The sequence below is a fragment of the Mustelus asterias genome, chromosome 13 (assembly GCF_964213995.1).
Source record: "Mustelus asterias chromosome 13, sMusAst1.hap1.1, whole genome shotgun sequence".
Classification (NCBI taxonomy): Eukaryota; Metazoa; Chordata; class Chondrichthyes; order Carcharhiniformes; family Triakidae; genus Mustelus; species Mustelus asterias.
In genome coordinates this window covers 76,464,227-76,492,158 of record NC_135813.1, presented here as the reverse complement: position 1 = coordinate 76,492,158, position 27,932 = coordinate 76,464,227, and the positions used below count along the sequence as shown (strand labels likewise).

Below are 27,932 nucleotides of genomic sequence, written 5' to 3'. Positions count from 1 at the left end.
AGTAACTTTGTTGCAGTGTTAATGTAAGCCTACTTGTGACACTAATAAATAAACTTTACAGAAGATCAAGTTCGACACAGTTGAACAAGAAACATGAAGGGTGGGAATTCTCCTGCCATGCTCTTCACAAAACCGGAGAATCCACCTTTGCGTGGTCCGGCTCCCGGCTGCTACAATTCCCATGGCAGGCAGGACGGGAGAATTCCCCCCGAAATATATGTGCACAATGAAAGGACCTTATTTTTGATCAGTCTGTTACCGTGAATCGCTTCTCCTGAAAAGACATGTAAGAGTGCATTTGTTAAGTTTTGGGTTATTTTTTGGGCACGCTGCCTACACATTATTAGCTAAGTCCATGCCAGCCTGAATGCTATGCTCATTTGTCATATGCTCATGCTGCCAACACCCATCCTACAACTGAAGCAATGCTTTAAATGCACAATGACATTGGAAAGACCGTTGTATCCTTGTTGAATCATGCTGCTGCCATGCTCCAGCCAAGCTAACTTTCTGCCCGCACTTACGAGCACGTCCTGTTGCACACTGGCACAAGATTGCACATATACTGAAGCTTTACTCACCCTGGCCACCCTCATTAGGTCATTGAGCCTTTACTGGCATTTCCCGCTGACCGGATCAACTCTCCTGACCTCCTTGGCCATCTCCTCGCAGGCTATACTTGCCTGACTCAGCTTCCTCCTCTTACCAGGGCTACTCATCAGCTGCTCACGTTGGTCAGAGACTACACATAGGAGGCCTCTGTTGAATGTATGGGGCTGGTTTGGCCCTTCTCCCCTGCCTCTTTCCCCCTGCTCCAATGGTGTAGACATCTCTGGAGAGAAACGTGCAACAACTAACTACTCTTTCATACAAATAAGTGGTTCACTTGTTCAGGCTAAAAAAGAATGCTGCCTCTGACCTGCGCCGAGGTTTGGAGACAGCAGAACACATGCAGCTTAGAAGCCTACAAGCTGCTCAATGACAAATTACTTTGCGGAGTTTGAAGCCATCCTGGGTCCCCTGACACTGTCGCCCAAGGGGGCCCTTTAAGCTACAGCGCATAGGAATGCATCCACTGGGCCAATGGTTACACATGGCGTAGTTCCCAGCCTCTGTATTTGGAGGGCTTGACCTCCAAACCCTTTGTGTTGTTAACACAGTGTACCCATTTATCAAATGACCCTCCAGTGTTCCAAACACAAAGCATTCAGTCGCACAGGACAAGAAGTTAACATCCGTGACTAGGGTCTGCACTGAGGAAGCGATGGAATAATTTCCCTCTCTCCATTTCTCAACTCGGTGAAAGCAATCAAGTGATCGCGTTAGCTTTTCTTCCCATTATCTGTGGTGCAAAAAGCATTTGCCAAAAAATAAGATGCAAGAAAACAAATATTTCTCCCTCAAAGCCAAAATGGATAAAGCCATCAGACCTTCAAAGGTATCAGTAACAATCCCCACCATTGTATTCCCATTGTCATTTGTTTCTTGTCAACACATCCATTTTTTATTTCAAGGTTTCACTGAAGAGTGAAATAATGTAGCCTGAGGTTAGCTTTACCTCACAACACACTAGGGATTTTTAGAACAGTCTAGATTGATCTTAATCAGTTCACTCCGGAAGGCACCAGTCTGGGTTGCGCTACAATAAAGCCACTCTGGGAGGTGCTTATTCAACAAACAGACTAAATGGATCAAGCACTTCCTGGGGTAATCCCTCCAGAAGGAGGCTTTGAAAAGTGGTTTATTGCAGGCTACGTTCCCACAAAAAAGAAACACAGCTCAGGAAAATGAATTTGTATCATATCAGAAGGTACTTGAAGTAAACAGAGGAAAGAAAGTCTATCATTGAAACTGCACTTGTCAACATATCACCTCAAAAGGTACACATTAAATAGCCCTTGAAAATCCCTGGAGGATCACAGAATGTAATATTAGGAAAATAGACAGATGCTTAGCAAAACATATAAACATAGGTGTGAGCAGGAGGAGGCCATTTGGCCTTTCGAGCCTGCTCCGCCATTCATCGCGGTCATGGCTGATCGTCCAACTCAATAGCCTAATCCTGCTTTCTCCCCATAACCTTTGATCCCGTTCGCTCCAGGTGCTATATCCAGCCGCCTCTTGAATACATTCAATGTTTTGGCGTCAACTACTTCCTGTGGTAATGAATTCCACAGGCTCACCACTCTTTGGGTGAAGAAATGTCTCCTCACCTCCGTCCTAAATGTCTACCCTGAATCCTCAGACTGTGATCCCTGGTTCTCGACACCCCCACCATCGGGAACATCCTTCCTCCATCTACCTTGTCCAGTCCTGTCGGAAACATAGGGCAGAATTTAATCTGTTTCATGCCATTCCTGACAGCAGAACCATGGGGAGCTGGGAGCCACATGATGTACATGAGAATTTAAAGGACTGACAGCAGACAGGTGAAACATGTGCAATTGCAAGGTGGGTGAGGATTTCCATTGGAGGGCCCTGCTGTCAGGTGACAGTTCAGCAGGTTGGGGGGATGTGGAGGGGGGGAACTTTAAAAAAGATGCCTGCACAAGCAGGGAGGCTCTGTGACAAGGCTCCAATTTTCCTGCCCATCTTTCTGTCAAGTGTCTGAACAATTTGTTCAGTGCACCCCTCCATCCACCTCCACCCCCCACCCCCCAGGCTCAGGACATATCTCTCCCAATCTCTCCCCATCCTTTATTAATCTTTACTGTCCTGCGACCACCTCCCCCCCTCACCCTCCCAGCTCACCCCCACATCAAATCCAACATTCAAGCCCCTTCTACATCACTTTGAAGACATCAGACCAGCCCCATGATTGAATGATGCCTCCCTATAGATTCTCAGAATGTCGGGGATTGACGGAAGGTGCTCTTCCCGAATGATGGCCACAGGAGACCCTCCTCGGCCTGGATGGAGATTGTAGAGGAGGTTAGTTACCCAGCAAAGATCCTGGGTCCAGTGCAGGAAAAGGGTCAAAGACCTCATTCGACCCACCCAGCTCAGTGCCAGGCTGGCACAGTGTAACGTCCTAACTATGTTAGGGTTTTCAACAAAAAGAAAAATAGGTGTTTTTCACACGCAAATTCAAAATAACAAGTTTATTGTAGGAGACGTTGCCAGTACAGAGTAGAAGATGAAACTAAAACAGGAGCTTGTGAAACACCCAATGACATCACCAACAAATCACGTGACCTGCACTTAAAGCAATCATGCAACCACTTATAATCATAGAATCCCTACAGTGCAGAAGGAGGCCATTCGGCCCATCGAGCCTGCACTGACCACAATCCCACCCAGCCCCTATCGATGTAACCCCACGTATCTACCCTGCTAATACACCTAACCTAAAAGTCATGGGACACTAAGAGGCAATTTAGCATGGCCAATGAACCTAACCTTCACATATTTGGACTGTGGGAGGAAACTGGAGCACCCGGAGGAAACCCACGCAGACACGGGGAGAATGTGCAAACTCCACATAGTCACCCAAGGCCAGAATTGAACCCGGGTCCCTGGCACTGCTAACCATTGTGCCACCGTGCCACCCACTTAAATCTATAACTCATAGGATTGGCTCTCATGTGGGCAGGTAGGTTCGGCAGGTGAATACATGATGAGTCTTAAGGTCTCATGGCACTTGAAGTCAAAGAGTGTGACCAGTTTGACTCGAGTGAGTGATTGGATTGCAATCTAATATCAAAAGGTTAGTGAGTGTGATGCGCATGCATGCAGACAAAGAGGTCAGTTGGCATTTGTCAAGTTATTAACTCTGCAAGTTCTCCTGCAGGACAAGCAGATCCATGACCTGAAAGGAAGGGCAAAGGCAGGTGGAGAGGTGCCCTATCTCAAGGTCTTCGCCCCTGCTGAGGAAGAAGCCCTCCAGATTGCAGGAAAACCGAGTGCCTGAGCTGTAGTGGATGGGGAAGCTGGAGTGGCAAAACATCAGAGTGAAAATGCATCAAACTTGGTGCCACCATTTTGGGTGCTCAGGAGCAGGTGTGGAATTGTGCCACGCTCACAGGCTCTGTGGAACGTCAATGTGTTTCTTTTTTCCTTTACAGATCCCCGCAATCCAGACCCCAGACTCCTGGCCTCAGGCACTGGAGACCAAGGATTCCACCACTGGTCACAATGATGTCCCTGACCCAGAGGATGTACCATCGCCTACCTCTCCCCCACCCTCTGCCAACCCAGGTACCCCCACCCGGGTCGTGGAAGTGTTGCATTTAAAATTGGCTCCACATTCTTGTGAGCACAACAGTTGAAGGAAAACTTGGCAGCTGAAGACATAGGAATGTTGGAAATAGGAGCCATTTGGCCCCTCGAGTCTGCTACCTAAACACTTTCTGGTGAAATTGTTTCAGATCAGTAAATTTAACAACACCGGTGGTTCATAAGGATTTTCCATGGGCTTTTTTTGGCGCTACAAATTTAAACTCAACATCTGAGTGGAATTGAGAAGGAAATTCTTCGGGAGTAAATCTACCTGCTCTCTGCTCTTCCCTGCCACTTCCAAAGTTTCTGCCAGAGCTGGACAAAGACATACAATATAGGCAGCTGTTTTATGGTATGGGTGTGAAAAGCCAGAATATTTGATGTCTATTCCATGATTTATATCATAGGATCGCTGGGGCACACTGTTCTCTGACCCCTCTGGCGTTTTTATGAGCAACAAAGGATCAGAAACCTCATAGTACAGGTTTTAGCTCTTGAAATAAAACTATTTCTTTGACCTGCAAAGTTGCTGCTGGGTACTCCACGGCACTGCAAGAAATTGAGGCCTGTCAAGTCATCATCAAGCCTGCTGCGGTTAATCGCTGCCATCCAGACTCTCCATCGAGATAGATTCCTGGGAGGAGATTAGAAACTAACTGAAGGTACAAGAGTCCCATCGACGATGCAACAGAATTTGGTAATAGTGGCAAACCCAATGTATCCATTGTCAACCACTGAGACCAGTTCTGATTCTGGAATGTGGTGACTCTATCGGTGCCAAATAAACTGAGGGATGTGACATACCAACTCCATGATTTTATTGCAAGAGAGGTGATTTTGAAGTTAAATTGCACTCACTCAAGGGGCACAATCTTACCGCCTGTTCAAGCCACACTCCCACTGCAGCGAAGACGGAGAATTTGGCGACAAGCCAAATCTCCGTTCACTGCAGCGGGATGGGAAAATCCCACCGGCGTGAATGGTCGGAAAATTCCAGCCATGGTCTCACGTTAGGGCTCAGAAGGATTTTCAACAAGGATTACTTGCATGTTGTATTAGTCCTCCTACGTGTATTGGGAGCTGCCCATGGAGGAAATTAGGCCTACCAAAGCAGGTTACCCCAGCCACCAACCCCCCACCCCACTGTATTTGCACCCCCTCCTCCAAGCCCACACCCCCCCACCCCCCTCCCCCCCACCTCCAGCAGATGTCTGGACTGTAGCATAGGCTCCATGCTGATGTTTCGCATTCTGCCTTGAACTCAACTTGTCCTCCAGCACCTCCCCAACACTGCGATCTGCTGCATGGAAACCCAGTGCAATGTTCACATTGAGCGCTGCCCATGTTTAAAGGGTTTGTTTTTTCTCGTTTCAGCTGGTGGGAAGCACATGGGAATTTGAAACGAGAAAACAAAGTTTAAAAAAAAGCCAGACATACAACTGAGCACATTGATAGAGAACAAAATTGCTGATCAATCACACACAACTACGATCACAAACAACAAATCCAATACTTATAAACTAATAGCCAAATATACACGTTGCATTCATAGATAATACACTGATGCAAGTACATTGATAACTAACAGACAAGTGGTCACAAAAGACATTAAATATTAATAGTTAGAGCCCAATTCATTTCATCATAAATAAGATACATTGATCTAACAGGCATATAAGTACATTAATATGATGATACATCCCCTCCTCTCCTTAGGTAAAAGCAAAATACTGTGGATGCTGGAATCTGTAACAAAAACAGAAAATGCTGGAAAATCTCAGCAGGTCCGCCAAGATATTCTAGTATGGAGAGAAAATAGAGCCAATAGCCAGAATTTTACCGCCCCGCCCGCCACGGGAATCGGAGTGGGTGAGGGGTGGAGCATGGAAAGGTCCGTTGACCTCGAGCGGAATTTTACAGCTTCGGGACGAGCGAGGTCGTAAAATCCCGCCCAACGTTTCGAGTCTGGCGAGACCGTGATCATAATCAGCGAAGACGTGCACTTATTAAAAATTAGAAAGCATTTTCAGATATACTGTGGTTTATTTGTGGCTCTGACCTGTGGGAGATTAAACAAAACATGTTGGAAAAATAACTTTAATGTCCATTATCTTTATTTTTCAAGTGTTTGCCTTATGGTTTATGAGATGGTGCAATTAGAATCGCTAAAGAAGGGGGAGGTGGTAAATGGATGTTTTTATTATATTCATTGACCTCTTGTGGGGGGTGCCCATTTTAAAATTTGTCCTTGAATCTGGTAACATTGGCAAAGCCACGTCTTTTATTGCCAATCCATAGCTGACCCAAGAAGGGTTGATGGGTCTTCCCTTTGGCCTGATCCAGTCCATGTGGTGATAGTGCTGCCAAGGTGCATCAGGTAAGCATTTCCACAGTTGTAGGCCATCAGCACTGAAGGAATGGTATCCTTCCAGGTCAGGATGCTGTGAACTTTGGAGAGAAACTTGATAGCCGTGTTCCCTTGATCTGGGAGCTCTTCTCTTTCTTAGTAGTTGGTAGATGACATGGGAATAGGAAATGTTGTCAAACTGAGTTTAGTGAGTTGCAGTAGTGCACCAACCAAGTAATACATACTACAACCACAGTGCACCAGTGGTGAGAGATGAATATTATATCCAGTGGCAGGTGCACTGATAAAGCAGACTGTTTTGTCCTGGATGCTATTGAACCTGATTCATGTGGTTGCACCCATTCAGTTCAGTATACAAACATATGAACATGGGTACATAGTAAAATGTTATGGCATAGAAAATGACCATTCAGCCCACCATGTTGGCATCAACCGTAGGTCATGGCACTTGAAGTGTTTATCCAATTATTTTAAAAATATAATGAAGATTCTGCCTCTGCCAACCTTTCAAGCTGGGAGTTCCAGATCCGCAACCATCCTGAAAGAATTACACCTCAACTCCCCTTTCATCCTACTGCCATCCTAATACCACATTAGCACAGTGGTTAGCACTGCTGCCTCACAGCGCCAGGGACCTGGATTCGATTCCCGGCTTGGGTCACTGTCTGTGCGGAGTCTACACGTCCTCCCCGTGTCAGTGTGGGTTTCCTCCGGGTGTTCCAGTTTCCTCCCACAGTCTGAAAGGCGTGCTGGTTAGGTGCATTGGCCATGTTAAATTCTCCCTCAGTGTACCCAAACAGTTGCCGGAATGCGGCGGCTAGGGGATTTTCACAGTAATTCTTTGCAGTGATAATGTAAGCCTACTTGTGATACTAATAAATTAACTTTAAAACTTTCACTCAAGGTATTGAACTCATGCAGTTCAGCAAGGACCATATTATTTCAGGCAACAACATTTACTGCAACAACAAGGAGGCAACCACTTCCAGTTACTGGTTTTGAGGTTTGTCCTTGCTTGCCAAGATATTCCAGTATGGATAGCTGCTACATCTCATTTACAAGGCAACCAGAACAAAATAAATTGAGACTGTACTGGTGGCCAGAAACTAAAGAGGTGGAAATACCTAATGCAATATTGAAAGCATGACCCTCAGAGCTATTTGCATCACTCCTACTATCTGCTCAGTGGTGGACACAGTCAATTTATTCAGTTAGTCTCACTGACCTTTAATCATTAGCAAGTGTGTCCAACAATGGCTTTTCCTTAAAGAGGCCCCGCCATGGCGAAAGAGAGTTCAAGATTTCCCCAACCTTGGTGTGACAAAGTACTTTCTGATCTCGCCCCGAAATGACCTAACTCTAATTTTATGCCCCCATGTTCCACACTTCCCCACTAGAGAAAACAGCGGCAGCGATTCTCCCAAAAAAATTCTAAGTGTTGAATTTGCGTGAAAACTGGAATAAATCATGCTGTTTTTTTCAGTGGGAGTTCAGAGAAGAATCACCCACTCTCTGTGCACTGCTGAGTGCACCAGCATGAGCCCGTTAAAAATCAATGCACTGAGTGGGCCAATGTACATGCATCAATCTGTCAGCGCCGAGATCAGCGCATGCGCAGTGACCCCTGTCCGCCAGCCTCCCGATAGCTGTCCAGCTCAATCGCGGGCCAGCTCCACGACCCCCGAATTGCCGGCTGTATGATCCCCCTATGGCCCGATCGCTGGCCCTCCAAGCATGCCCAGGCCCAGCCTCAACCCTACCACCCCACCAAGTCCTGAGCCACAATCCCCAATCGCTGGCCTTCGTCACTCCCCCACTGATCCCGACTGCAGAGTGGCAGCGGGATCCCCCCATCCCACCGATCACCCCGCATAGGCCCTACTCCCATCAGGCCCCGCCCCCATTAGTCGCTGCCCCTTTGGCACTGTCCTATGACCGATGGGCAGTGCCAAGGTGCATTGGGCATTGTCACTTTGCCCCTTGGGCATGCCAGGGGCCCAAGCTGGCACTGCAAGGTGCCAGTGCCCAGGGAGCACCACCCCTGCCCCCCCCCCCCCCCCTTCCTCCCCCCCGCACCACCACCCGACCCTCTTGGGGCACCGATTGACCCCCACCCCATTCACCCCAGTGGGGTTGGACCGCTAGCTCCCCACAAATGGGGAGCTATAGTAATCCTCACTGGAGTGGAATACTCCTGGCGGGGGTGGGGGAGAGGGTAGCCACCTCGGAGATTCCAGTTCTGGGCCCACTAATACCATTTAAATGATGGACTGCATTTCCCATTTCCGACACAGGGCTGACAGCGTCGGAAATCCGGCACTGGTAGATGTGCTTGGGGCCGGACGCCCAGCGCAGATCGCGCTAATCCGGAGCCGCCTAAATCTTCCAGGCCACTGCGTTAACAAAATCAGCGTAGCGGGAGAGAAGAATTTCCCTCTGCATCTCTATATATACCCACCCCATCAACTCCTCTGATCATCTTAAATACCTCCGTTAGATACCCTTAATCTCCCATAACTCTTTGTTACATAGTTATTGATTCCAGAATAATCTCTTCACCCAATGATCCTGGACTGTTCCTTTGATATCAGGATTTAAATGCTGAGCACATTTGTTATTGATCCATGATCAAATTACAACAGAGACCTGTCCAATCAATTGGTGTGAAAAAGTGTTGTAATTAAAGAGGGTTCCCACAAAAAAGAAGCATTTTGAATTACAAGTGACTTCAACATCCTTTTGTTGATTTCCAAGGAATAAGAAAAAAATTCTCCTCTTTGTTTCCTTTGCTGAAGATGTTGCTTCCCCTTTAAGGCGCAGGTACCAGGTAGCCTCTGGTCACTAGTCGAGGTGGCTATTTGATCCCATTGTCAAGTTGATTGAAGAGAAGAGCATCTCAGTGATCCCAGTCCCGTCCTCACTCAAAGTCCGCACTTGCAACAGAGGCCACTGGTTAATTTCCCTGACACTTGGGCATTGACCCCATTTGTAGCGGTCCTACTGCCAGTCCTGCTGAACCCAGCACACTTCAGCACTGCACCACGTGCTTTGCAATCTGTAAGGTTCAGCTACCCAACCACAGGAATGTTCCTTTAAAAAATCCTTAAATATATAGTTCTCTGGATGCCTTTCAGAGAAAGTAAAACAGAGCCATTACCTGAAAGCAAAAGCATGAAAGCACTAAATTTACATCAGCATATGTATATGGGAACCAACCCAGGGCCTTTTATTGATCAATCAAAGCAAAACACTGCAGATGCTGGAAATCAAAACAGAAAATGCTGGATAAACTCAGCAGGCCTGGCAGCATCTAGGTTAAAGTTTGTTTATTAGTGTCGCAAGTAGATTTACACTAACTCTGCAAAGAAGTTACAGTGAAAATCCCCTAGTCACCACACTCTGGTGCCTGTTCGGGTACACTGCTGCCACGTCTTTCGGACTGTGGGAGGAAACTGGAGTACCCGGAGGAAACTCATGCAGACAAGTGGAGAACGTGCAGACTCCGCACAGACAGTGACCCAAGTCAGGAGTCAAACCCAGGTCCCTAACTCTGCGAGGCAGCAGTGCTAACAGCAGGGCGGCACGGTAGCACAGTGGTTAGCATTGCTGCTTCACAGCTCCAGGGACCTGGGTTCGATTCCCGGCTTGGGTCACTGTCTGTGTGGAGTTTGCACATTCTCCTCGTGTCTGTGTGGGTTTCCTCCGGGTGCTCCGGTTTCCTCCCACAGTCCAAAGATGTGCGGGTTAGGTTGATTGGCCATGTTAAAATTGCCCCTTAGTGTCCTGAGATGCGTAGGTTAGAGGGATTAGTGGGTAAAATATGTAGGGATATGGGGGTAGGGCCTGGGTGGGATTGTGGTCGGTGCAGACTCGATGGGCCAAATGGCCTCTTTCTGTACCGTAGGGTTTCTATGATTTCTAGCCACCGTGCTGCCTATCTGTAATTAGAAACAGTCCAATTGACAAGGGTCATTTGGACTCAAAACTTAAACTCTGTTTCTCCCCACAGATGCTGCCAGACCTGCTGCGTTTATCCAGCATTTTTTGTCTTTTAGTGATCAGTCCATTAATTTAGCTCCTTCCCAGTGTCAGGGTCAGCAGTTTAACCTGATCACTTTCTGATGCTGTTGAAATAAAAATATTCCACAGAATTCTTCTTAATGCTTAAGATAAGAAGACCTCTTTGTAATGTTTTTTGATACAAGTGACAGAGAAATTATCTTACAGGGTTTTCTGTTCCGACTCAACACCTGGAAGAAAGACTAGAAAGGCTGGCGACACAATATGAAAAAGATTTTGTTGCAGTTTAATCGAGCTCAATATCCAAGTAGAACATTCTCTGGAATCAGTCTTCAACCATGGTGCTGTAATCTGTATAGATTACTGACTCGGGTACTGTGAAATGAGTTTGACGTCACAGTTAAATGATATTATTTTCTATTCCACAGCTATTAGATACAAGGCCGCATCCAATAATGTGGGAATTAATTACAGGACCAGTAAAAGCAGCAATTAGCTAAATTCAATTACAGAATTCTAGCACAGAAGGAAAACGAAGGACGAGAAGATCATTTGGCCCATCAAGCTCATTCCTTCCACAGATTGTGTACTAATCTGCTGTAGGCACCGATTTTATCTGACCCAGTGAAAGCTTCAGAGGCACTTTCCCCTCTTGAATCAAAATCCAATTAAGCACTACTCCAGACCATGCGTTTAACTTTCTGTCATACATTATTTATCTTTCTGGAATTGATTTAAATGTAACCCACAGAATAAGTAGAACCTCACAGGTTAAGACAACTCCAGGCTTTTTTTTACATGTGAAACTCCCTTGTGATGTCCATACAAACACGTGTTTGCGATTTATGGGTTTGTTGACGAACAGAAGAATTCTTGGAATTGTGGTCAGGCAGTAGAATATTGTAGACAATTTCTTAAAGTCCAATTTGATGCGGATGATCCATAACATGCCCTTTACAAATATGATCTTTTTTTTGGCATTCATGTCTTTAAAGATAAAATGAACACCCACACTGTGTGATGGTATCACCAGTCTGACAGGCACACAGAATAAATCAGATTATATCAGCACGGTATCTATATAAATGTTGGAGCAAGTACTTTGGCTCAGTTATTGTATGGTTATGATCATATCCCTGTTTATTACCCTTTACATCCAGCACACTCCACTGCATGTTTGTGTTAATCTTGTAATGTTTGCTCAGATAACCTCATTTACAGCTGAATTCTGAGACACAGTGAGATCCTTTGTTCTATTCTGTGTGGTTCATTCATTGTGCATTGAGCACTGAAAATTAGAGAAAAATCTAACCACTTTGACCACTGCAGTTTACCAGTTAAGCTTAATACATAGGATGCCATCCTTCTTCTGTCGAAAAGAGTGGAATAAAACAGATGACAGTTTAAATAGAAACACTTCTTACCAAGTACATGATGTTTGCAATACTCACAAGAATAAAATAAATCAAGTACAGATGTATACTTCAGGAGATGCCTCAAGTGCATTTCCAAACAGATTTTATGCTTGAGTCCAGATGACTGAACAGCACATTTGCCATGATAACTATTCACTTGAAAATAATTCACTTTGAAGGACAGGTTACCCCTTTCAGAGGTACTCTTGTATTTTATCCCATGTATCAATTCTGGATGTAGTAATATTGGAGGGGAAATACTTCAGGAGACTAGTTGTCCTTTATTATGAGCTCAAGGATAGGAGGTTTACTTCTTGTTCCCAGGAAGAGTTAACTGAAGGTAGCAATGTTAAAATATTAGCAATATTGTCGATCAATAAGTGAATACTCAAAACAATCATACAGAACTCTGAGATAAAAACAACTAAATGCTGGATAAACTCAGCAGGGTCTGGCAGCACCTGTGGACAGAGAAACAGAGAATGATTCAGAGCTAAATGATCCTTTTGGGGAAGGGCCATTTAGATCCAAAACGTTAACTCTGTTTCTCTCCGTGGATGCTGTCAGACCTGCTGATTTCATCCAGCATTTCATAGAATCATAGAATCCATACAGTGCAGAAGGAGGGTATTCGGACCATTGAGCCTGCATCAACAACAATCCCACCCCAAGCCCTATCCCTGCAATCCCATGCAGTTACCCAGCCAGTCCCCCTGACACTAAGGGACAATTTAACATGGACAATCCACCTGACTTGTACATCTTTGAACTGTGGGAGGAAACTGGAGCACCCAGAGGAAACCCACGCAGACATGGGGAGAATGTCCACACAGACAGTCACCCGAGGCCAGAATTGAATCCGGGTCCCTGGCACTGTGAGGCAGCAGTGCTAACCACTGTGCCACCCAGTTTAGCTGTTTTTATTTCAGATTTCCAACATCCGCCATATTTAGCTTTCATACGGAACTCTTCTGTCTGCTATATTAATATTGGCATCAACTGGCCTATTTCGAATGGACTAACCCCTTCTCTAAAACTAGCAAATAGAGGAATGTTTTGCAGATGAGTTGTGTTTCTCTGCTGCTATAGTCAATAGCTATTTCCAAACTATGGAACATTGCCTGCATTTAGGGGAAATAAAATGGCACGACTGTCTATTTTAATCATCCACTAATGAAACTGTAGGAACACGTGGACTTGCGATGAATGACTTCTGTGGCAGCAACTGAATTAGCAAGAATGAAGAACAGCGGCCAATTATGACACTGCTGTAATTTGGAGCTTTTACCACGTCACGAGCAGCTAACAAGCCTCTTAACAAGTACAGAGTCAAATGTCATTTATTCACTTTTGCAGCACACACAATCTATGGAGAATTGCTCCAGAAGATGCAGGGGAAGCTTAATTTTCAGCTCATACTCCGGGTATGTGGATAAATACAGGTGAAGACTGCAGGGTATCCACTCCACAATGAAGCAATGAATGGACTATTTGAAGGAATTTTAATAATGGACTTGCTTCAACCCTCATTGCCGTCTCTCGGTAATGTAGGTAGGAACTGGGCGGCACAGTGGTTAGCGCTGCTGCCTCACAGCGCCAGGGACCTAGGTTCGATTCCCAGCTTGGGTCACTGTCTGTCTGGAGTTTGCACATTCTCCCCATGTCTGTGTGGGTTTCCTCCGGGTACTCTGTTTTCCTCCCACATTCCAAAGATGTGCGGGTTAGGTGGATTGGCCATGCTAAATTGCCCCTTAGTGTCAGGGGGACTAGCTGGGGCAAATGCATGGGGTTATGGGGATAGAGCCTGGGTGGAATTGTGGTCGGTGCAGGCTTGATGGGCCGAATGGCTTCCTTCTGCACTGTATGATTATATGATTCTATGACAACTTCGCTCTTTCAATTTCCATGTTTTATGTTCTATGCTAGATAAAGATGGTGGACAATTGAAGAATGCAGCATGGAACAGATGGTGCACCTTCAGATGTGAAACAATTTATTTATTAGCAGGCTACATAGATTTATCTCGGAGGGAGAACTCAAAAGGCATTAAAAACAAGGGAGAATGAAGAAGATACTCCATGACGACATACTGCATCAAGTCCATGTACGGTATTGGTGTATAAGACTACATGTCATGACTGTGTCGTAGCCAAATGGATAAGTGTGTCTATTTATTCATTTTGTACCATCTGCTCTCTTCACACCGCAATGAGAAACAAGTCACACCGCAATCTGAAGGGCACCACTCACCAGAGCTCTAAATGTCACCATTCCGGCTTGAAACAAGACACTGGCATAGATGCATACACTGCATGAGAAGTAGTTAGTGATGCTGATAAGGAAGTATAGGGTGAGTCAGGGAACACTCACTGATGAGAAACTAAACCAGTCACACCAACCACCAGTGTTTCATGTTGACATTGGTGTTTTGGGGGAAGAAGTCAATATAACGAGGCTTCTTCTGCCACTTGGTCTTGCTTTCCCAGAGTTTGGTGGGGAGAGTTTGCCCTTCGCCTCTTTCCTTGCTTCAGCTCGAATGACCCTCATTGCCATCACTCGGTAATATAGGTAGGAAGTGTTGCAACAATGGGAATTTCATCTGACAGCGTGCTGGGATGGCAACTCAACCAGTTTGAAAATGCACTAGGGTGAAGATCAGGGCATTTCTGATGCATATGCTACTGGGTGGGATGGAAGAGAAAACACTGCATAGTATGGGGATAACAAAGGCATAGCAAGATGGGGAATTTTGGGGGATGACAGGAGGAAAGTGAATGGCAGTGAAAGATAAGGGAGTGGGAAATTGAAGCAATGGAGGGGGAAAGTAAATCGTTGGCAATAGAAACATAGAAGATAGGAGCAGGAGGAGGCCATTTGGCCCCTAGAGCCTGCTCCGCCATTCATCACGATCATGGCTGATCGTCAACTCAATAGCCTAATCCTGCTTTCTCCCCAGAACCTTTGATCCCATTCGCCCCAAGTGCTATATCTTGCCGCCTCTTGAATTCATTCAATGTTTTGGTATCAACTACTTCCTGTGATAATGAATTCCACAGGCTCACCACTCTTTGGGTGAGGAAATGTCTCCTCATCTTCATCTTAAATGGTCTGCCCTGTATCCTCAGACTGTGACCCCTGGTTCTGAACATCCCCACCATCAGGAACATCCTTCCTGCATCTACCCTGTCTAGTTCTGTTAGAATTTTATAAATCTCAATGAGATCCCCCCTTATTTGTCTGAACTCCGGCAAAAACAGTCCTAACCTAGTCAATCTCTCCTCATACATCAGTCCCACCATCCCCAGGTAAACCTTCGCTGAACTCCCTCAAGAACAAGAAGATCCTTCCTCAGATAAGGAGACCAAAACAATAGAAGGGAAGAGGCAGAAGATGTTAGCATTTTTTGAAGGGGGGGGGCAGGGGAGGAGGTGGAAACAATCCCTTGGCATGGTAAGGAAAGAGAATCCCAGCAATATTTGTGAGTGGGAGGAAAATTGTTAAAATGAACATGTTAAGGGAGGCGGAAAAGGATATAAACTGGGAGGATTGGAAAAGTAAGTGTCTCTGTGAGGGAGTAGGGAATGACTTTACTACCTGGGTCTGGAGCAGATTGGATACCTTTTGTGGACTGGTGCTCTGGAAGGGGGGATGGATTTTGGAGGTGGGATAATTGTTGAGATACCTTTTAGTAACTGACGGTTTGGTATAAAGTTGAGGTCTGGATCATCAAGTGTCCCTTCTGACATGTATGGAGACTTGAGGGTAGAACCAATCTCAGGCAGTGGCACAAAACATAGGAACTCCATTGCAGTGTTAATGTAAGCTTACTTGTGACACTAATAAATAAACTTTAGATTTGATTGGCCCTTTGTTATCTTGACTGAAATTCAGTTCCATTGCAGGCAATTGAGTTAAATATCAGGTGCTGCGTATAATAGGCATCAGATCCCAAACTGCCCGTATTACACCAGCACTCAAGACAAGCTGCTACCCCATGGGCCTTAATGGCACTGCTTTCCTACAGAGAATGATATAAGACCATTGATATGGTTTCTTGGGCACCACGTCCGAAGGTGGTCTGGCTCCACTAGTTATGCATCGTCATCTGCTATGTCAAGAAACGGAACAATGGTTATATGCAGTGCGGACTACCATCGAGTATGTGAAGATCCCAGTGGAGATCTGTAACACAGCTCAGAGGTACAGTAGGAGTATCCCTCATATATGAGCATCTGATGAAGGCTTTCACTGCTGTTATGAAGATTCCAGGGTCCAAACACAAAGAGATGGTCTATCAGTGCAAAGTATAGAGTAACACAGGAATATGTGGATGAGAATATAGAAGGCATGGTTAGTAAGTTTGCGGATGATATCAAGATTGGTGGCACAGTGGACGATAGAACATAGAACATAGAACATAGAACATTACAGCGCAGAACAGGCCCTTCGGCCCACGATGTTGCACCGACCAGTTAAAAAAAAAAACTGTGACCCTCCAACCTAAACCAATTTCTTTTCGTCCATGAACCTATCTACGGATCTCTTAAACGCCCCCAAACTAGGCGCATTTACTACTGATGCTGGCAGGGCATTCCAATCCCTCACCACCCTCTGGGTAAAGAACCTACCCCTGACATCGGTTCTATAACTACCCCCCCTCAATTTAAAGCCATGCCCCCTCGTGCTGGATTTCTCCATCAGAGGAAAAAGGCTATCACTATCCACCCTATCTAAACCTCTAATCATCTTATATGTTTCAATAAGATCCCCTCTTAGCCGCCGCCTTTCCAGCGAAAACAATCCCAAATCCCTCAGCCTCTCCTCATAGGATCTCCCCTCCATACCAGGCAACATCCTGGTAAACCTCCTCTGCACCCTCTCCAAAGCCTCCACATCCTTCCTGTAATGTGGGGACCAGAACTGCACACAGTACTCCAAGTGCGGCCGCACCAGAGTTGTGTACAGTTGCAACATAACGCTACGACTCCTAAATTCAATCCCCCTACCAATAAACGCCAAGACACCATATGCCTTCTTAACAACCTTATCTACTTGATTCCCAACTTTCAGGGATCTATGCACACATATACCTAGATCCCTCTGCTCCTCCACACTATTCAAAGTCCTCCCGTTAGCCCTATACTCAACACATCTGTTATTCCTACCAAAGTGAATTACCTCACACTTCTCCGCATTAAACTCCATCCGCCACCTCTCGGCCCAACTTTGCAACCTGTCTAAGTCTTCCTGCAAACTACGACACCCTTCCTCACTGTCTACCACACCACCGACTTTGGTGTCATCAGCAAATTTGCTAATCCACCCAACTATACCCTCATCCAGATCATTAATAAATATTACAAACAGCAGTGGCCCCAAAACAGATCCCTGAGGTACACCACTTGTAACCGCACTCCATGATGAATATTTACTATCAACCACCACCCTCTGTTTCCTATCCGCTAGATGAAGAAAGTTATCTCCGATTGCAACAGGATCTTGATCAATTGGGCCAGTGGGCTGACAAATGGCAGATGGAGTTTAATTTAGATAAATGCGAAGTGATGCATTTTGGTAGATTGAACCAGGGCAGAACTTACTCAGTTAATGGTAGGATGTTGGGGAGAGTTACAGAACAAAGAGATCGAGGGGTACATGTTCATAGTTCCTTCAAAGTGGAGTCACAGGTGGACAGAATGGTGAAGAAGGCATTCAGCATGCTTGGTTTCATCGGTCAGAACATTAAGTACAGGAGTTGGGACGTCTTGTTGAAGTTGTACAAGACATTGGTAAAGCCACATTTGGAATATTGTGTACAGTTCTGGTCACCCTATTATAGAAAGAATATTATTAAACTAGAAAGAGTGCAGAAAAGATTTACTAGGATGCTACCCGGACTTGATGGTTTGAGTTATAAGGAGAGGCTGGATAGACTGGGACTTTTTTCTCTGGAGCGTAGAAGGCTGAGGGGTGATCTTATAGAGGTCTATAAAATAATGAGGGGCACAGATCAGCTGGATAGTCAATATCTTTTCCCAAAGGTAGGGGAGTCTAAAACTAGAGGACATAGGTTTAAGGTGAGAGGGGAGAGATACAAAAGTGTCCAGAGGGGCAATTTTTTCACACAGAGGGTGGTGAGTGTCTGGAACAAGCTGCCAGAGGTAGTAGTAGAGGCGGGTACAATTTTGTCTTTTAAAAAGCATTTAGACAGTTACATGGGTAAGATGGGTATAAAGGGATATGGGTCAAATGCGGGCAATTGGGATTAGCTTCGGGGTTTTAAAAAAAGGGCGGCATGGACAAGTTGGGCCGAAGGGCCTGTTTCCATGCTGTAAACCTCTATGACTAGATGATTTACACGTGGTAATTTGTCACAGAGGAAGCAAGCACATCAGCAAAGCACATTGAAATGTACAGTATATATGGCATAAAATTGATTCTGTGTTGCAATATATTTTATTGTGGCTCTTTCATTTCACAGAAAATGAAGTAGCTGCTGTAGAAGAGGGAAACAGACCTCGGAGATATCCCAGCAGTATTACTTTATTATTCTTCTATGAATGTGGGCATCACTGACAAGGTCAGCATTTGCTGCCTGTCCCTAATTGGCATTGAACTGAATGACTTGCTAGACCATTTCAAAGAGCAGTTAAGAATCAACCACATTAATATCAATCTGAACCATAGAAAAATAGAATCCATACAGTGTAGCAGGAGGCCATTCGGCCCATCCAGTCTGCACTGACTCTCCGACAGAGCATCCCATCCAGGCCCTATCCCCATAACCCCACATATTTATCCTGATAATCCCCCTAACCTACACATCTTGAGACACTAAGGGACAATTTAGCATGGCCAATCCACCTAACCTGCACATCTTTGGACTGTGAGAGGAAACTGGAGCACCCGGAAGAAACCCACGCAGACACAGGGAGAGCATGCAGACTCCACACAGACAGTCACCCAAGACCGGAATTGAACCCAGGTCCCTGGCACTGTGAGGCAGCAGTGCTAACCATTGTGCCACTGTATATCTGGAGTCACATGTAGGCCAGTCCAGTGAAGGATGGCAGATTTCCTTCCCTAAAGGAGTTGACAACAAGGTGTGTTTTTCAGACAATCATTGATCATCATTGCTGAGATTAGCTTTCAGTTCCAATTTTTATTATTTGTTGAATTTAAATTCCATTAGCTGCTTTGGTGGGATTTGAACCCTCATCCCCAAGAGATTCGTATGAATGACCAACCTAATGATATTACCACTATATCATCTTTCCCCTAAAATTATAGTTCAGGGCAACTGCATTCATCACTGCCATTGCTAACACAATGTAATTCATTGACTGTCTTCACAAGTCAAACCTCGATCATAGCCTCCCTAGTTAATGTGCATCACCTTGTGCATGTTTGTTTAGGTAGAGAATCTATTGTAGCAGACATATTGACTGGGATAGTAACTACTGCGAGTTCTGTACCTCCTTTGCACTCTTGGCCTGCATTTACCTTCTTGCCTACTGATGGGTAGCTTCCGATATAGCAAAAGGAACAAGTGAAATGCACTTAACCGTTATCCATTAAACTGTAATATATGCAGTAGCTTTCAATAATTTAGCAGTTTTCTACACTCTAAACAGCATGATTCAACTCTAAAGTTTGTAACAATTTAAGTAAATCCTATCCTGGTGCTTACTGTTCAAAATGTTTTTTTTTATTTAAATTGGATTAATTCTTCAATGGAGAATCAGAAAGGAATGTCATTTTAAGGTCCTTTTATATTAGTGAAATCACCACATTGTTATCCATTAAAGCTGTTTTTTCTCAAGCTAGGTGATCTGGAGTCCACTCCATATCGATTTATTCCACCACAAGGTCCTTCTAATTCCTACAATTTGTATTGTATAAAGAACCGTACAGCTTGAAAGTAGTTTCAAAGAACAATTTATCTTTGGCTGCACAAAACTGGCCTTCTATTTTGCATTTGCAGCCTTCAGCCAGAAGAAATGAAGGAGAAATAGGCCACAGGGTGCAGAGTCTACAGTATTTCTAGCTATGGAAAGACACTGGAAGCTGGGCGGTGAAGTGCATTACAATATAGTACTGTGATGCTTTCATCAGAGCACTTTTATTCATTTCAGGCTGATACAATTTCCCCCACCTTAAGTACAATTGATATGGACAAACCCAGCCACCCACCTAGTGGAAACTAGCCCACAAAACAAAAGCCCCAATAATTTGGTACAAATTGACCATCTTATTCAAAGCGAATACAATGATTCAATATGTCACATTAGTGCTGCTCTTTTGAGGTAAGAGTTAAGCTGCATTGCCAAGGTGATTTAGAGGGCTTCTTCACTCTGCATGCAACCTGTGCTATAACTGCCAAAACGGGAAATTGCTCTGCTCCACAGTACTGGCATCTTTCACTGGAATTAACAGAAAAAAAATGTACCATTATCTTAAAAAAAACATAAAGTGGCAAAGGTATCAGAATTACTGATTCTTGTCAACACAAAGCCTACGAAATACGCTACTGGGCAAAATGTATTTGATCCTACTGACCCACAAACAGGACAACGGAGGAGAATAAACAGAGGCGCCAAGTGCTGAACCTCACATTCTGAAAAATACAGGTCATATACAAACTTAGCAGTCAAACCCACCAACACCAAAATTGGTCAATACCACTTCAAGTTATGGATTTGATAAGTGAAAAGCATGCATTATTTTTTTTCCTAATACCAGTCAGTAACAGATTCAGACAATACACATATGATCACACTCGCATGAGGGGTGGAAGAGGACAGCTGTCTCCCCCACCCCCCCAAACAACAACAACCCTGACCATCTAATATTGTTGAAAGAAAAGCAAGGACACATCGTGGACTTGCTTATTTGTAATGGGGGGGAGGGGATGGTACTTCTAGGTTCAATGTGTATTTTCAATATTTCGCTGTTCCCAACGTTGATATTGCTTTTGCATTCATCTTCTGCCACACCAACATTTCAAAGTTAATTTCCTGTCCATTTAGTCATAAAAATATGTCATTGGATCATTAGAAATAACCCGGGAAGTCGGCGTGTGTGTGTGAGGGGCGGATAGTGTTAATGCTTGTGCTGGATTTTAAGTTAAAAGCACAAGGATAACCTCCCTAAAAAGAGGGCACAAGGATAACCTCCACCTTGAATCCTTATCTGGGAAACGATCAAAAGAAAAAAAATCCAAAGGCAACTTTTGAGACATGTTAAAAATCAGAACATTGTGGAAATCGAAGCATTGTAATGAGGATGTGCTGTGTGGTCTTAGCCGGATCCCAGACCCGGGCACTGTTGCATTGCTCCCCACACAAAGTTGACCCCATTGCTTCCCTTCTAGCACTGACTCGCTGCCCCTCCCAGCACTGAGCTGCCTTCCCAGCACCGGCAGAGAGTCGACTGGATTGAACCGGGGGGTGCATTATCCCGGCTCTATCTGTCACCAATCCCGTGAGCAGCAAATACTGCCCACAATAAAACAGCATTTCAGTAAGTGGGATTCACTTTGTTTGTAAACTTGTTAGAAGCTGCGTCAGAAAATGCAGTGTATCTGTTAAATGTATATATATTTTAAAATTGATATCTAATATATATAGTTAAGACTCCAATCTAGCGGCCAGTCGGTTAATGGAGGGTGGGATCTCTCTGTCACTTGGTTGTGGTTGTCAGTGGGGTGGAGAGAACGAGCTGTAAGGCGCAATTGGATGGGGAGGTCGGCGACACTGCTGGGACTTTGCAAACCTCAATAAAACATTTCCTATTCTCAGCGCGCTGACAGTGGTTCAAACCCACGTCCACGTTCGAAAAAAACGAACGAATAATGGCTGATAATTAACCTTGAAATAGGGTGGAAGGTTCAGGTTCTGCAGGCAAGAGATGGAGGGAGTTGCAGTAAGGTGTGTGTGTACTCAGAAGCTTGTTTTAATCTCACTCAGCGGTCACCCTGTGGATTTGTAGCTCCACTGTTCTGATTAGATCCATCCATTGCTGTGTGGACACGCGTTGACTTTAGCTGCAGAGATAACCCGACAGATTTGAACCGAAGGGTGTAAAGTTAAGGCGGGCGTGCCATGTTGCTAAACTTTTTTAAAAAAAATTTGGAACAGAAAGTTCCAAGTCCATTTAACATGCTGGCTTCCCTATCCCTGACAACATGACATTGTGTACTAGGGGGTAATACCTTTTCCAGTTATTTGAGAACTCACTGAAGTGATGAACTGCCCAGGTGACAAGTACAGTACATTTCCACTGTAGATCGCCAGCTTCCCCCATAAACAGCAGATGAAATCAGGAAGCGACCGAGGGCACCAAGTCAGCATGATGCCGCTCTCCCAGGCTGGGCACAGAGAGTCAGACCGCTCATTCGGATGGGAGATACTCTCCCCGGTTCCCTCGACTCGGCAGCCGGCTTCAACTCCAAGAGAACCTGACCCAGCAGCCCATCCGCGACTGTATTCCCCCAGCCTCTGGTGGACAGGGATTATAATGTGGAGTTCAGCTAAGGGGGGCGGGGGGGGGGGGGGGACCAGAAATAATGGACTGTCCAACAGAAGAAAGTCTAACCTGGATAAACTGGGGTCGCATTCTTCTTTGGAAAAATATCATTCAGGTGAATGGCATGGAGCAGGAAAGCTTGTGAAACTGGAGTGGTGCGCTGAATTACATGTCTATGAAAGTTGGGATATTTCATTCGTAGATTTCCTTGCTCCTGATCAACAGTTTGTTGAATTTCCTCAATTTTTTTCACAGACAGGAGAGTTCCACCCATTGCATGAGGACAGAGATTGATTAATTGTACAAGAAAATGCACATTTTCCAGTCGAAGGGTTCACTTAAAAATAAAGGATAAGCCAAGAATGTAGGTGCTCAGAGCTGGGCATTTCCCAATTCTCAGTAGAGTGAGGGCAGTCACTCCCAAGCTTGTCCCTGTTGGGGACGAGGATGCAGTGTGTCGCCGGCATCAGGAAGGGGATGGATCTGAGTCTGACTGATACCCCAACCGATAGCGATCAGAGAGAGCTGTGAGTGTGAGAAACCGCCAGCAAAGTGCTTTTCCATCCCACTGTACACACCGTTACTCCCCAGCAGACGGGACAGTGCTCCAGTTATTACTGTTTCAATCTTAACCTCCGAAGTAGACGGCAGTCAGATACAATTGCTTTAAAAGTACGAATGAGAAAAAAAAGCCAAGTTGCTGTCTTGGTTAAACTTCAAACTTACCATTGCAGAATAATGCGGCAAAAACCACAACCTCAGCCATGCAAGGGCGCAGGGTAGTCAGCTTTGCAAATCCCAGAGTCCGCATGTTGCCTCGGGAATGATTTGTAATCTTTCCCGATGGGACAGCTTGAACTATCTGTGTTCACTTGCTAAAGCTTTGCTTTCTCTGTGCAACTCCAGCAGGCACTGGTTAATCCTGCCCTCTGCCCGGGGCACTGTTGTCAGGCAGCCAGGAGCGAGAGGGAATGAGCCCAGAAGAGAAGAGGCCAGCCTGCCCCCCCCCTCTCCTCCTCCTCCCCTCCTCCTCCTCCGCCTCCTCCCCTCCGCGCTCCCTCTCTCTGCCTTATCTCTCTGATCATGCTCCACTCACTCACTCAGCCAGCACCCCGCCCCCTCCCCGCCTGACTGGCAGACCGCCCGGCCAATCGGAGCCGGGGGCTCCGCCCAGCCGAGGGGCGGGGTTTGCTGCTGATTGGTCGGCATCAGGGGAGTAGGCGGGGCCGGCCGCTGTCCAAGCCGAAGTTGTTCTGGAGTCTGGCAGAGGGATGGGCAGAGGGGAGGGAGGAGGAGGGTGCCCTCTTGCACTGTGGGCAGAGGGGAGAGTGTCCCCTCTATGGGCAGAGGGAGAGGGGGTGCCCCCTGCACTGTGGGCAGAGGGAGAGGGGGTGCCCCCTGCACTGTGGGCAGAGGGAGATGGTGCCCCCTGCACTGTGGGCAAAGGGAAGGGTGTCCCCTCTATGGGCAGAGGGAGAGGGTGCCCCTTGCACTGTGGGCAGAGGGAGAGGGTGCCCCCTGCACTGTGGGCAGAGGGAGAGGGTGTCCCCTCTATGGGCAGAGGGAGAGGGGGTGCCCCCTGCACTGTGGGCAAAGGGAGTGGGTACTCCCTGCACTGTGGGCAGAGGGAGAGGGTGCCCCCTGCACTGTGGACAGAGGGGAGAATGCCCCCACGCATCGTCGGCAGAAGAGAGGGTGCCCCTTGCACTGTGGACAGAGGGGAGGGTGTCCCCTGCACTGTGGGCAGAGGGGAGGGTGTCCCCTGCACTGTGGGCAGAGGGGGGACACTGACCCCTGCACTGTGGGCGGCGTGGAGGGTGCCCCCTGGATGGGCAGAGGGGAGGGTGCACCTGCACTGTGGGCAAAGGGGAGGGTGCCCCCCTGCACTGTGGGCAGAGGGGAGGATGCCCCCACGCATTGTCGGCAGAGGGGAGGGTGCCCCTTGCACTGTGGACAGAGGGGAGGGTGCCCCTGAGCATACCCCCACCCTTTGTCGGCAGAGGGGAGGGTGCCACTTTGCATGGAAAGAGGTCCCCCCCCCCCCCGACACTGTGGACAGAGGGGAATGTTTGGAGCCCCCCCCCCCCAATCTTGCAGGGGCAGGGAGAGTGCCCCCCGAGGGTTCCCTACTGCATGAGCAGAGGGGCAGAGGGGATGGGTGGGTGTCCCTTGCATGGCAGTAGGAAGGGTATCCTCTGCACTGTGAAGCTGACCTGTAACTGCTCTCTTCCACTCCTCTCACATCCCCATCAAGTTAAAATCACTCTTAGGTCAGAGCTTTAAGAAACCCTTCAATCCAGCCCCTTCCTCAATCCAACCCTTTCCTTCATCGACACTCTGTTGCTCTCACACACACAAGTTGCTTAAGCTAATTACCCTGACTGATTCGAGCTCCTCTTCCCTTCTGCTGTTTTTTTTAACCTTTGCTCTTTCTAGTTTTTTTTGTGGGGCGGGGGGGGGGGGGTCTTTTAAAAAATATCTAAACTCTCAAAAAGTCGACTCCCAAACTCCTTTCACCAAAAAAGAAAAACAAACGCCGGCACAATTATGGAAAAATCAGTTCTTTGCCCGCGTCTGAAGTTTATTTTTTGGAATGCGCATTAATTTCGTCTTCAATTCGAAATTAACATTTGATAAACTTAATTTTATAACCAATGGGGAAATTAATTACCAAATTGAATTTCCATTCATTAATATATTTTTATTGCTGTGTAGCGCCTAACATCATCCAGACTTACCATCTATTAAAATACCTCTGCTTATTAAAAGTAACCAGTAAATTGCAACTCTTTATTCGCTTGCCCTCCCCGTATTGGAAATTAATTTATGAATTCGGCTCCTAGAGGTTATTCCTGATAATAATGTCGCTAACAGTAATTATCCCGAAGATCAAGGTGGTTGGAAGGACGTGGGTTTCTTAGAATCTAAGTACAACACGCACAAAATAAGATCTACTTTTCCACCAAACCTCTTCTTTCTCCTTTCCAGACAGGCGACACATTAAGACAGAACATGTACTTAATATTACAGAATCCCTTTGATGAACATGCGCTAAATTACACCTCTGTAAAGCATTCTGAAGGACCGCACAATTAGGAGTGAAGTTTGTTGATTGATGTCTCATTTTCAGTGTGGTGCAGTTAGTACTGCTGTTAAAATATTTAAGGCTCAGCGTTAGATTGGCTCAAATCCCCTCTCCACGTCCCTGCGCTGCCTCCTTGTCCGCAACTGTGAAGTAATCGCGACATCTAGTGGGGAGGTCTCACTGCACTCATCCCTCAGAAACCTTAACACATTCACTCTCTCTCTCTCTCTCATATCCTAATGAACCCTGGGCTGGGCATCATCATCCCATGCCGAACACTGATCACCCCTTCACACCGCTCAGAGTCCACCTCTGTTTCCCTCTGCACAGATGCTGTCTGACCTGCTGAGATTCTGTTTCAGTTTCAGATTCCAGCCTCCGCAGTAACTTGCTTTTTATATTAACTGATCACCCCTTAGCTAGAATTGGTTGGGGGGAGGGGGGGCGCTTAAGAATGCACTAATTGCGAATTCAGATAAAGTATCGATAATATCTTTAATCACAGGCAGAGGGCAGAACATTTGCGATTGTTGTTAACTTTTTTTTTAAAAAGCCATGTAAAACCTTTTAAAGTAATCGTATCATAAAATGTGCACATCATTACAATTGCTGTGTGGACTCAAATGCACTACTGAAGTTCAGGGAAGTCCGTGACTCATTACAGAGGGACAATAGTATCCACAGAGCCCAGAGAGCAAGCTCCCGAATTCTACCGCCCACAATGGTTGGAAGGACCACAGACCCCTCCACTCACCCCGAAAGGTCGGAGATTCGACTTCAATACCTGGAGCGTTTCTTCTGAAAAAGTGTCCCTCTGCTCCAAACTCTGCCGTTGAACGCACTTTTACCTGTCGATCATCCCCACTATTATCGAAATGATCAAAGCATCAGTGGGGCACAGACTAGAATGTAGAAATTCTTGCTTTAATTTCTTTTTAAACGTAAGCACATGACGAGTATACATCTTCACACTTCAGTACAAACTTGCGCCAAATTCATGAGTGCAGAGGTACCAGTTTCGTGGAAGGTGCAGTGTCTGGATAATTGGGGGGAGTGGGGGGGATGGGGAGGGTGCAGTACTAACAGTGCATCATGGCTTGGCAGAATGTGGCCTCACATCTGCAGCTCCCTGGGCAGTGAGCTTGCATTCACTATCTCAAGCCTTCCAAAGTCTTTCCCAGCCAACAAAGTCCGTTTGAAATATAGTCACCATGCAGTGTATTATGGTGCTTGTGAGTGAAAACTGCAACAGTAAGATCCCCAGTATTCCTTTAATGGATGGTTGTTGTGTGCAAAGTAGCTTCCTTTTGGGATATGTATTCTTTTTCTAGCCCTTCTTGGTCCCTCTGCACCACACCATCTGTGATCAAGAGGATAGTTTAGTGTTCTGTTCTCCATCTTTCACCAGAACGACTCAAACTAGTCACTGAAAGGTGTGCATGTACATTAAACTGATAAGAACAGATACTATACTTGATCTTAACCAAAAGGCTGAGAAGCGAATACCAGACTGATTGCACATTCATTATGGGAAGCACCATGCCGAGGTAGCCACAGATGTGGGGCACATTCTACCAAGCCATGATGCACTGTTAGTGCTCCCACCACTATTATGCTGTCACTATTTTATTTGCAGAATAAAGAACAAAGAACAGTACAGCACAGGAATAGGCCCTTCGGCCCTCCAAAGCCTGTGCCAATCACATTGTCCTATCTAAACCAACCACCTGTATTCCTATATTCCCTGTCTGTTCATGTGCCTATCCAGATAAGTCTTAAATGTCATTAAGACGTGCAGAAGGCAGTAAACTTACATTAGAATGTGTCTGCACCACTGGCAAATTCAGATACATGAAGAGGCAACTTAATTTAAAGAAATGTCTTTTAATGTTCTCTTTGGATTTTCCCATCATGTGATTCCATTGGTCCAGATCTTCTGGCCTCTGGATGGTTGTGCCCAGGGGCTCCTCAGAAGATGCACAGGGGGACCCCTTAGACATCCCTCACATGCTGACTACATGGTAATTACCTGGGAAACTTCCGTTGAGCAACTGCCTTGCACCCCACCAAAACTCTGATTTAAAGTCGGAGACTTCAGATAGTTCTGGCTCACTTAGCAGAGTGGTTACTCAGGAAAAATTAGAAGGATTAAAACAAGTTCTAACTCCTGGGTAACTATATACTGACCCTCCCCCTCCTCCCCCCCACTGGACTCCGCCCTACCACTTGACTAGCCCAACTCCTCTGACTATTGTCCCAAACCCCTGATCAAACACCAGCTCCCAACTACCCTCCTGAA

General features: G+C 45.9%; 1 protein-coding gene and 1 pseudogene across 1 annotated transcript in view; both read right to left on the bottom strand.

Annotated features, from left to right (window-relative positions):
• The window catches only part of LOC144502775 (transmembrane protein 132C-like), a 1,024,516-nt gene extending 1,001,157 nt beyond the window's left edge, over positions 1 to 23,359 (bottom strand). Inside the window, exon 1 of the mRNA XM_078227043.1 lies at positions 23,275 to 23,359. Coding sequence (XP_078083169.1) covers positions 23,275 to 23,359 — 85 coding nt within the window. The remainder of the gene's footprint in view (positions 1 to 23,274) is intronic.
• Positions 23,360 to 27,002: 3,643 nt separating this feature from the next.
• LOC144503234 (U2 spliceosomal RNA) lies at positions 27,003 to 27,136 on the bottom strand (annotated as a pseudogene).
• Positions 27,137 to 27,932: the final 796 nt, after the last annotated feature.